The 12519-nt window shown below is 39.2% G+C and overlaps 1 protein-coding gene across 1 annotated transcript in view; it reads left to right on the top strand.

The window, feature by feature from the left end:
• LOC131131881 (monoacylglycerol lipase ABHD2) overlaps positions 1-12133 on the top strand; it is a 17793-nt gene extending 5660 nt beyond the window's left edge. Inside the window, exons 4-12 of the mRNA XM_058076875.1 lie at positions 621-796; positions 2696-2863; positions 2941-3124; positions 4049-4141; positions 5626-5727; positions 6844-6913; positions 7000-7084; positions 10595-10771; positions 10925-12133. Coding sequence (XP_057932858.1) covers positions 621-796; positions 2696-2863; positions 2941-3124; positions 4049-4141; positions 5626-5727; positions 6844-6913; positions 7000-7084; positions 10595-10771; positions 10925-10962 — 1093 coding nt within the window. The 3' untranslated portion in view covers positions 10963-12133. The remainder of the gene's footprint in view (positions 1-620; positions 797-2695; positions 2864-2940; positions 3125-4048; positions 4142-5625; positions 5728-6843; positions 6914-6999; positions 7085-10594; positions 10772-10924) is intronic.
• The last annotated feature ends 386 nt before the right edge of the window (positions 12134-12519 follow it).

Raw genomic sequence — 12519 nt, 5'->3', positions numbered from 1 at the left:
TGTTATAAAATAAATAATAAAATAAAGTAATAAATAAATTACCTGCAAAAAATGCGAGTTACTAATAAATAAATTAGTAATAAATACATTGTTATAAAATAAATAATAAATAATAAAATAAAGTAATGAATAAATTACCTGCAAAAAATGCGACTAAGTAATAAATACATTTGTAATAATAAATTGTTATAAAATACATAATAAATAATAAAATAAAGTAATGAATAAATTACCTGCAAAAATGCGACTTAGTAACTGATAAATTAGTAATAAATAAATTGTTATAAAATATATAATAAATAATAAAATAAAGTAATAAATAAATTACCTGCAAAAAATGTGACTTAGTAATAAATAAATTAGTAGTAAAAAATGTTATAAAATAAATAGTAAATAATAAAATAAATAAAAGTAATAAATAAATTACCTGCAAAAAATGCGACTTATACTCCAGTGCGACTTATGTATGTTTTTTTCTACCTAATTGTGCATTTTTGGCCTTGTAACATTATACTCCGTAGCGACTTATAGTCCAGAAAATACGGTATAATTATTATAGTCCGAAACAGAAGTCAATGCTAATTTGAGGGGAAGTTGTTAATAAAACATGTGTTCCACAGGTACATTCCTCCCTTGCTGTGGGGCAAGAGCGGGCACCTCCAAACCGCCCTCTACGGGAAACTGGGCCGGGTGAGTGCACCTCATCCCAGCGGGATCAGGAAGTACTTGCCTATGCAGGATGGGGCCACTGCGACCTTTGACCTCTTTGAGCCGACAGGGGACCATCGAATGGGAGGTGAGGGCCACAGTTTGGTAACAAAAACATTGTATTGAGAGAAAATTGTTGCCTTTTTGTAATGAAAACAGATTTAGCAAGAAATATGGCTTAATGTCCATATTATATTTAGATACATTAAATTTTCAGTTTTGAAGGCTACAAAATTACTATTTACGTACTTACGATTACAAAATGTGTTACATTTGCGACACCCTCGATGTTGCTCAAACCCTGACTGTAGTTTCCATCCACCAAAGGGGCCCGCACACCATTTTTTTTTGTCATTTAAAAACAGTGGATTCCTGAACACACAGCTCCACTAGCATGCTCTGCTAAACTATGCTAACCCCACTAGCTACCACTCGACCGGAGATCTTTTTTTTTTTTTTGGACAAATTCGCAATTCTAGGGCTTCACGGCGGTCTAGTGGTTAGCGCGCAGACCTCACAGCTAGGAAGACCAGGGTTCGATTCCACCCTCGGCCATCTCCGTGTGTGGAGTTTGCATGTTCTCCCCGTGCATGCGTGGGTTTTCTCCGGGTACTCCGGTTTCCTCCCACATTCCAAAAACATGCTAGGTTAATTAGCGACTCCAAATTGTCCATACGTATGAATGTGAGTGTGAATGGTTGTTTGTCTTTATGTGCCCTGTGATTGGCTCGCCACCAGTCCAGGGTGTACCAAGCCTCTCGCCCGAAGACAACTGGGATAGGCTCCAGCACCCCCACGACCCTCGTGAGGAGGCCACAACACATTCTAAAAAAATATCATTTAACATGAAAATTTTTAAAAAAGCATGTCATTTTACACAAGGAAAAGTCAGAATTTTACGATAATTATATTAAAAGTAAATATTAAAAAAAGACAAAATTAAAGAGACATTTTAAAGTAGTAATATTAGGGGAAAAAAGAAAACAACAAAGTTGTAATATTTTGAAATTAATGTGAGTGTGAATGGTTGTTTGTCTATATGTGCCCTGTGATTGGTTGGCGACCAGTCCAGGGTGTACCCCGCCTCTCGCCCGAAGACAGCTGGGATAGGCTCCAGCACCCCCCCCCACGACCCTTGTGAGGAAAAAGCGGTAGAAAATGAATGAATGAATGAATGAAATTCGCATTTCTAGGGCGTCACGGCGGTCAAGTGGTTAGCGCGCAGACCTCACAGCTAGGAGACCAGAGTTCAATTCCACCCTCGGCCATCTCTGTGTGGAGTTTGCATGTTCTCCGGGTACTCCGGTTTCCTCCCACATTCCAAAAACATGCTAGGTTAATTAGCGACTCCAAATTGTCCATAGGTATGAAAGTGAGTGTGAATGGTTGTTTGTCTATATGTGCCCTGTGATTGGTTGGCCACCAGTCCAGGGTGTACCCCGCCTCTCGCCCGAAGACAGCTGGGATAGGCTCCAGCACCCCCCACAAACCTCGTGAGGAAAAAGCGGTAGAACATGAATGAATGAAATTCGCCATTCTTGGGCGTCACGGCGGTCGAGTGGCTAGTGCGCAGAGACCAGAGTTCAATTCCACCCTCGGCCATCTCTGTTCCCCCGTGCATGCGTGGGTTTTCTCCGGGTGGGAGAAACTGGAGTGGTTTCCTCCCACATTCCAAAAATATGCTAGGTTAATTAGCGACTCCAAATTGTCCATAGGTATGAATGTGAGTGTGAATGGTTGTTTGTCTATATGTGCCCTGTGATTGGCCGGGCACCAGTCCAGGGTGTACCCCGCCCGAAGACAGCTGGGATGGGCTCCAGCACCCCCCGTGGTAGAAAATGAATGAATGAAAATTCGCAATTCTGGAAAATACAGGACCTTCGCTACACGAGCTAATTGTGTACTTACTGCCATCTAGTGGAGGAACATTGAATTGTTCCACATGTCTCTACATGTCAATCAGTTGTATTTGTGCCTGTTTCACCAGATGATATCACGATGGTGATATGTCCCGGCATCGGTAACCACAGCGAGAAGCACTACATCCGAACCTTTGTGGATTACGCCCAGAAGGACGGCTACCGCTGTGCTGTACTCAACCACCTCGGGGCTCTACCCAACATTGAGCTCACCTCACCACGCATGTTTACCTATGGTGAGTGCATCCGCAATCATTCCCACCAATTTTGGACATTATGTTTTGATTCATAACGCTACATTTATGGGTCTCAGGGTGCACATGGGAGTTTGCTGCCATGGTCGGGTACATCAAACGGGCGTATCCTCAGACCCACCTCATAGTGGTGGGCTTCAGTCTGGGTGGAAACATTGTCTGCAAGTTCCTGGGTGAGAACATGTCCAATCAGGAGAGAGTGCTCTGCTGCGTCAGCGTCTGTCAAGGTTACAGCGCTTTCAGGTGGGTGGATGTTTCTTGGCTTCATCACAATAATTGGGATGACTTGACTTGACTTGACTTGAGGGCGGCACGGTGGTCTAGTGGTTAGCGTGCGGACCTCACAGCTAGGAGACCAGGATTCAATTCCACCCTCGGCCATCTCTGTGTGGAGTTTGCATGTTCTCCCCGTGCATGCGTGGGTTTTCTCTGGGTACTCCGGTTTAAAATTAGAGCCCTCTATACATAAAATAACACCCCTATAGTCATATTTACGCTCCTATTACCCAAAATAGTAGACCTAGCAAGAGAAATTAGACATAAAATATTTTCTTTTAAAATTAGAGCCCTGTGATTGGCTGGCGACCAGTCCAGGGTGTTACCCCGCCTCTCGCCCGAAGAGAGCTGGGATAGGCTCCAGCACCCCCGCGACCCTCATGAGGAAAAGCGGTAGAAAATGAATGAATGAAATGAAAAAATTGTTCTAAAACAAATAATAAATAATAAAATAAATAAAAAAAATGTGACTTAGTAATAGATAAATTTGTAATAAATAAATTGTTATAAAATAAATAATAAAATAAAGTAATAAATAAATTACCCGCAAAAAATGCGACTTAGTAATAAATAAATTTGTAATAAAAAAGTGTTATAAAATGCATAATAAATAATAAAATACAGTAATAAATAAATTACCTGCAAAAAATGCGACTTAGTAATAAATAAATTAGTAATAAAAAATTGTTACAAAGTAAATCACAAATAATAAAATAAATAAAGTAATAAATAAATTACCCGCAAAAAATGCGACTTAGTAATAGATAAATTAGTAATAAATACATTGTTGTAAAATGAATAACAAATAATAGATAATAATAATATAATAGAAACTCTTGACAAAGATGCAGAACGTCGCTTCTAAGCTAACTTCCTGTTTGTCTCTCACAGTGCCCAGGAAACATTCCTGCAGTGGGATCAGTGCAGACGCTTCTATAACTTCCTCATGGCCGATAACATGAAGAAAATAATCCTCTCTCACAGGTATCCATTTTGGCCTTTTTTTCCTCATTGTCATCACAAGATGCATTCAGGGAGACTCCGAACATCACAACAACGTCTTTTATTATGTGTGTATTATTATGTGTATGTGTCATCTAAATGAACAGAAATACAGAGGAAAAAAAAAGTGGATAGTGTTACCAATCTGCTGCATTCAAGGCTGCTCGGAAATCCCAGAAAATAAACTCGACACGTGAATTCAGCTCAATTTTTCTCGATTTTCCGAAAACAACAGATGGAATGATACAGCACTCTACAAGAAGCAATGAAGTCTGTAAAATTAAATAATAATAAATTTTTAAAAAGTTCCAAAAATTGTTACAACTATAATGACGAAAATGGTAATATTAATGATGATTATAATACCAATGATAATGGTAATAATGATAAAGATTATAACAATAATGATAATAATTATAATAACAATAATAATATTACAATGATAATCATAACAGGGGAAAACAAGACTGTGGCATGAACATGATTATATTTTACAAAAAATATAATCATGTTTGCTTCAGCCTACTCCTTTTGGACTTGTGATCAGATAGTTGTATTTATTTATTATTATTATTATTTATTATTATTTATTATGTAAATAATGGAAAGTAATATTTTGATTGATGTAAGAAATGCACTGTAATGTTTCATATATTTGCCCAAATAAAATCAATAAATAATAATATAAAAATAGATAATAAAAATTAAAAAACATAAAAAAATATATATATATATAATACAAAAATAATAAAAAAAATAAGTGACGTAGTGTCCTTGAACGCAACCCCTCATTGCTCATAATGACAGAGTTCAAGTGTGATTGAGATGTTCTACTACTGTTAAACTTTTTTTTTTCCAATCACATACCGTAAAAAACGGGCATATTTCAGTCGCAAAAGGTGATTGATTAATTTGACTGCGATTAATCTGTTTAAAAAAATTTTTTTTTAATCATTTGACAGCCCTAATTTAAAAGCTTTTGGCTAGTCCAAAAGGGGAGGTACGAACAAATGTATGTCAATCAAAGTTTAGTACCCAGCCATATAAAAATTCAATAATTGTGTTTTTTGATGCACCCTAATATATATATATATATATATATATATATATATATATATATATATATATATATATATATATATATATATATATATATATATATATATATATATATATATATATATATATATATATATATATATATATATATATATATATATATATATATATATATATATAGTAAGTAAGTGTATTGTATTATAAGTGTATATGTGAGAACCAATAATATAACATAGTACACATGTCTGAAATAAATTAAGAAGAAATAAAGTAAAGCAATCCATGTATATTAAACACATAATGTATTGCCGGAGAACATGCAGTATGTCCGTAAATACGTCTCCGTTGTTCAGCAAGGTTGCGTAACTGCTCGGTATTCCCCGTGTTGTCCTCTTGGCCTCTTCCAGACACAGTTTATTTGGAGGAAACTCCGCCAAAGTAATGGATGCAGACCTGAGTCGGCTGTACACGGCGACATCACTCATGCAGATCGACGATAACATCATGAGGTATGTGACCACTGACGGTGGCGGCTGGTGGGATTATTTGGGAGGAGAAATAACTTATTCGGAGTATTTTCGGCATTTCCTTAATTTCATTTTTTAATATATAATATAGTGTTTTCCCCCTACTTGTTTATTTGTGGTATATACTGTGTTTTCCACAGAGCTACAATAATATTTGTGGTGTTCTAAATGTGTGTGTGTGTATATATTATGTCTGCTGTGTGTTTCTACACAAATTAGAACACCCTACGGCAGGGGTATTCAAAGTGCGGCCCGGGAATATTTGTTTAAAAGAAAGAAAGCAAAAAAAAAAAAGTGTAATGTCAAGAGAGAAAGTTCATGCTTCATTGTCATAACATTATTAGAGCTCTGTAGACATGAAGTAGCACCCCTATAGTCACTTATACACTCCTAGAATTCATTATTTATGACATTACACAACTCTTTTGCTGGAGACCCGAGTTCAATTCCACCTTTGGCCATCTCTGTGTGGAGTTTGCATGTTCTCCCTGTGCATGCGTGGGTTTTCTCCGGGTACTCCGGTTTCCTCCCACATTCCAAAAAAACATGCTAGGTTAATTAGCGACTCCAAATTGTCCATAGGTATGAATGTGAGTGTGAATGGTTGTTTGTCTATATGTGCCCTGTGATTGGCCTGGCGACCAGTCCAGGGTGTACCCCGCCTCTCGCCCGAAGACAGCTGGGATAGGCTCCAGCACCCCCCGCAACCCTTGTGAGGATAAGCGCTAGAAAATGAATGAATGAATAAACCTTCTAAATGTGTTTTTTTACATTATTAGAGCTCTGTATACATGACGTAGCACCCCTATAGTCACTTATACACTCCTATAATTCATTATTTATGACATTACACAACTCTTTTGCTGGAGACCCGAGTTCAATTCCACCTTTGGCCATCTCTGTGTGGAGTTTGCATGTTCTCCCCGTGCATGCGTGGGTTTTCTCCGGGTACTCCGGTTTCCTCGCACATTCCAAAAAAAACATGCTAGGTTAATTAGCGCCTCCAAATTGTCCATAGGTATGAATGTGAGTGTGAATGGTTGTTTGTCTATATGTGCCCTGTGAGTGTTTAATCAATTTCCTTTTGCCTTTCAACAGAAAATTCCACGGTCACAGCTCTCTCAAAGAGTATTACGAGAAGGAGAGTTGTGTCCATTATATTCACAATGTAAGAACCACTTTATTATTATTATGTTTCTGTTTGTTTGCGTATTTGTCTGATAATGAATAAAGCTCTAATTGCTCCTTTTGTAGGTAAACGTACCACTGCTGCTTGTCAACTCGGCCGATGATCCTCTGGTTCACGACTCTCTGCTCAAAATCCCTCGCACACTCGCAGGTAAGTCCTGGAGTTCGTCTTGGCAACCAACGTTGTGACCCATCAAGATTTGTAATACGAGTCCAGTGATGGGGACACGGCTCAGATAAACACAACCCCCATCCTCAACTCTGTCCTCCATCTGGCCCCAGCAGAATGTAGCCATGCTGGGTTGATTCCCAGTGTGGAGGACCCCCCCTGAGGAAACACTGGAGTTAAAAGCTGAAGACCAAGAGCATAAAATAGGACTAAAAAGATCAAAACATAACACTGGAGTTAAAAGCTGAAGACTAAGAGCATAAAATAGGACTAAAAATATAAAAACATAACACTGGAGTTAAAAGCTGAAGACCAAGAGCATAAAATAGGACTAAAAAGATAAAAACAAAACACTGGAGTTAAAATCTGAAGACCAAGAGCATAAAATGGAACTAAAAAGATAAAAACATAACACTGGAGTTAAAAGCTGAAGACCAAGAGCATAAAATAGGACTAAAAAGATAAAAACACTGGAGTTAAAAGCTGAAGACCAAGAGCATAAAATAGGACTAAAAAGATAAAAACACTGGAGTTAAAAGCTGAAGACCAAGAGCATAAAATAGGACTAACAAGATAAAAACATAACACTGGAGTTAAAAGCTGAAGACCAAGAGCATAAAATAGGACTAAGAAGATAAAAACAAAACACTGGAGTTAAAATCTGAAGACCAAGAGCATAAAATGGAACTAAAAAGATAAAAACATAACACTGGAGTTAAAAGCTGATGACCAAGAGCATAAAATAAGACTAAAAAGATAAAAACAAAACACTGGAGTCAAAAGCTGAAGACCAAGAGCATAAAATAGGACTAAAAAGATAAAAACAAAACACTGGAGTTAAAAGCTGAAGACCAAGAGCATAAAATAGGACTAAAAAGATAAAAACATAACACTGGAGTTAAAAGCTGAAGACCAAGAGCATAAAATAGGACTAACAAGATAAAAACATAACACTGGAGTTAAAAGCTGAAGACTAAAAGCACAAAATAGGACTAAAAAGATAAAAACATAACACTGGAGTTAAAAGCTGAAGACCAAGAGCATAAAATAAGACTAAAAAGATAAAAACAAAACACTGGAGTTAAAAGCTGAAGACCAAGAGCATAAAATAGGACTAAAAAGATCAAAACAAAACACTGGAGTTAAAAGCTGAAGACCAAGAGCATAAAATAGGACTAAAAAGATAAAAACAAAACACTGGAGTTAAAAGCTGAAGACTAAAAGCACAAAATAGGACTAAAAAGATAAAAACATAACACTGGAGTTAAAAGCTGAAGACCAAGAGCATAAAATAGGACTAACAAGATAAAAACATAACACTGGAGTTAAAAGCTGATGACCAAGAGCATAAAATAGGACTAAAAAGATAAAAACAAAACACTGGAGTTAAAAGCTGAAGACCAAGAGCATAAAATAGGACTAAAAAGATAAAAACAAAACACTGGAGTTAAAAGCTGAAGACCTAGAGCATAAAATAGGACTAAAAAGATAAAAACATAACACTGGAGTTAAAAGCTGAAGACCAAGAGCATAAAATAGGACTAAAAAGATAAAAACAAAACACTGGAGTTAAAAGCTGAAGACCTAGAGCATAAAATAGGACTAAAAAGATAAAAACATAACACTGGAGTTAAAAGCTGAAGACTAAGAGCATAAAATAGGACTAAAAAGATAAAAACATAACATTGGAGTTAAAAGCTGAAGACCAAGAGCATAAAATAGGACTAAAAAGATAAAAACACTGGAGTTAAAAGCTGAGGACCAAGATCATAAAATAGGACTAAAAAGATAAAAACAAAACACTGGAGTTAAAAGCTGAAGACTAAGAGCATAAAATAGGACTAAAAAGATAAGATGCACGTCGGCCTTGAGGGAAAGGTTGCCACACCTAGACGCTGCTGGCTTTGTTTGTTTGGTTGTTGCCAGATGATCTAATCTTAAAACATGTCTAATCTTAGACACGCTAGCTGGTGTTGAAAGAATACGGCAATCCAAACATGAACTGTGGAAATGACAAGCAATATTATCTCCATACTTTTTATATAAACACTATATGATTTATTTGAGGTGATAAACTAGGACGTCATCCTGATGCAGATAAATCATTCATCTTGATCTGATGGCCGCATGAACCTGCAGGGCAGAGGTTTGCTATAAAGGATTGGCCTGGATCTCTTTATTCTCCTTTATCTGGGTTAGTGGGAGTGGGTGGTGATTAAGACCCCACGGGGCTTTCAACATTAATATGGCAGCTGCCATATTATGAGGACATGTCCAGACCTTTCCACCGCAGAATGAAGTGGAAATGAAAGCATGCGACTTGGTCTACAAGCGAGATGATTCCGGTTTAGTTGACTAATAAGGAAGAAGTAAGTCGGAAGTGCAGGTTTTTCCAAGATGGAGTATTGAGTGAAAATAGGAAAAGTGTGCAAAACTTAAAAAAGGGAAAGGAAAATGTACCACTTCCACAAATAATGTGAGGAAACCCTTTTTTTTTACCTCTATCTGGCTACATGCAACGGGATCACTGTAGGGGCATCAGAGACAGCTGCCGCTAGCATAGCAAGTTACCAATATCCACGTTACGGATAATAAACTTAAAAAAGGGAACGGAAAATGTACCACTTCCACAAATAATGTGAGGAAACCCTTTTTTTTTTAACTCTATCTGGCTACATGCAACGGGATCACTGTAGGGGGCAGGAGAGACAGCTGCCGCTAGCATAGCAAGTTAGCAATATCCATGTTACGGATTATAAACTTAAAAAAGGGAAAGGAAAATGTACCACTTCCACAAATAATGTGAGGAAACCCGTTTTTTTAACTATCATATCTATCAGACACGCCATATCTGGCTACATGCAACGGGATCACTGTAGGGGGCAGGAGAGACAGCTGCTGCTAGCATAGCAAGTTACCAATATCTACGTTACGGATTATAAACTTAAAAAAGGGAAAGGAAAATGTACCACTTCCACACATAATGTGAGGAAACCCTTTTTTTTTTAACTCTATCTGGCTACATGCAACGGGATCACTGTAGTGGGCAGGAGAGATAGCTGCCGCTAGCATAGCAAGTTACCAATATCCACGTTACGGATTATAAACTTAAAAAAGGGAAAGGAAAATGTACCACTTCCACAAATAATGTGAGGAAACCCTTTTTTTAAAAAACTCTATCTGTCTACATGCAACGGGATCACTGTAGGGGGCAGGAGAGACAGCTGCCGCTAGCATAGCAAGTTACCAATATCCACGTTACGGATTATAAACTTAAAAAAGCGAAAGGAAAATGTACCACTTCCACACATAATGTGAGGAAACCCTTTTTTTATCATATCTATCAGACGATTGTTTATTCGTTAACTCATTTTTCAAGGCATGAGTCATGCTGGTATTTAGGTATTATATAAAAAAAACGTATCCGTCGCGTGTCCCGTGTCGGTTTGAGTCCAAAGACCATAACGGCAGTCCCGCTGTGTCCCTCTGCAGAGAAGAAGCCGAACGTCATCTTTGCCTTGACGCTCCACGGCGGGCACCTGGGCTTCTTCAAGGGCGCGGTGCTCTTCCCCAAGCCCCTCACCTGGATGGACAAAGTGATCGTGGGCTACGCCAACGCCATATGCCAATGGCAGAAGCAGAAACCGCCGTGCCAAAGCGACCCGCTGAGTGAGGGTTCATGCGCGCAGGAAAAGGCCTAAAAACTAAAAAACCTTTTCCTTGTCACTCCCCAAAACCCCCCAAAACCGTAAGACACCGACTCTCTCTCTCTCTCTCTCTCTCCTCTGCCTTCTTCTTCTTTGGTGCTGCTCACCGATGCAGACCTCGTCTCCATGGCAACTAAGAGCAGGAACAACTAAGGTGGGACATGACCTTCTGGTTCCATCGCAACCAAACGTGAGCACACCCCAGTAGAGTAGTTAAAGTCCATCCTCACCGCCGGGTCCAGCCTTCTGAACCAATGCAACGTCCGTGTGGCGTTTACTGTACGTTAGCCCCAACTACGCCGGCCGGGTCTCGGAGTTATGATTCTGTGGAATATAGAAATAATTCGTTCATTCATTCATTTTCTACCGCAAGGGGTGCTGGAGCCTATCCCAGCTGTCTTCGGGCAAGCCAGTCAATCACAGGGCACATATAGACAAACAACCATTCACACTCACATTCATACCTATGGACAATTTGGAGTCGCTAATTAACCTAGCATGTTTTTTGGAATGTGGGAAGAAACCGGAGTACCCGGAGAAAACCCACGGGGAGAACATGCAAATTTCACACAGCGATGGCCGAAGGTGGAATCGAACTCGGGTCTCCTAGCTGTGTGGACTGTGTCCGAACCATTCGGCCTGAAATGTATCAAATATTTTTTTTTACATTTTCTTATCCTCACAAGGGTCGCAGGGGGGTGACGGAGCCTATCCCAGCGGTCTTTGGGTGAGCCAGCCAATCACAGGGCACATATAGACAAACAACCATTCACACTCACATTCATACCTATGGACAATTTGGAGTCGCTAATTAACCTAGCATGTTTTTTGGAATGTGGGAGGAAACCGGAGTACCCGGAGAACATGCAAACTGCCGTGCAGCCTCAATAGTGTTGGCTGTTAACCAAAAAACGTGTTAACCAGGGCGGATGTTAACCAAGGTTAGCATTTTTTTTTTAACTTTGAAAATTTAGGCCAGAATTTTGTGTGCACTCAAGCCTACGTTTTGTTGGGAGGAAACCGGAGTACCCGAGAGAAAACATGCAAACGCCACACAGAGATAGCCGAAGGTGGAATCGAACTCGGGTCTCCTAGCTGTGTGGACTTTGTGTATCAAATATTTTTTCTAACATTTTCTACCGCTTATCCTCACAAGGGTCGCAGGGGGGTGACGGAGCCTATCCCAGCGGTCTTTGGGTGAGCCAGCCAATCACAGGGCACATATAGACAAACAACCATTCACACTCACATTCATACCTATGGACAATTTGGAGTCGCTAATTAACCTAGCATGTTTTTGGAATGTGGGAGGGGAACATGCAAACTACACACAGAGATGGCCGAAGGTGGAATCGAACTCGGGTCTCCTAGCTGTGTGACCTGCGCGTTACCACTCACTGCCGTGCAGCCTCAATAGTGTGGGCTGTTAACCAAAAAACGTGTTAACCAGGGCGGATGTTAACCAAAGTTAGCATTTTTTTTTTGGCCAGAATTTTGTGTGCGCTCAAGCCTATGTCTTGTTGGGGGGTGCTGGAACCCATCCCAGCTGTCTTCGGGCGAGCCAGCCAATCACAGGGCACATATAGACAAACAACCATTCACACTCACATTCATACCTATGGACAATTTGGAATCGCTAATTAACCTAGCATGTTTTTGGAATGTGGGAGGAAACCGGAGTACCCGGAGAAAACCGAAGATGGCCGAAGT

This window comes from Doryrhamphus excisus, chromosome 7 (assembly GCF_030265055.1).
Source record: "Doryrhamphus excisus isolate RoL2022-K1 chromosome 7, RoL_Dexc_1.0, whole genome shotgun sequence".
NCBI lineage: Eukaryota > Metazoa > Chordata > Actinopteri > Syngnathiformes > Syngnathidae > Doryrhamphus > Doryrhamphus excisus.
This window is presented reverse-complemented; position numbering and strand designations above follow the sequence as displayed.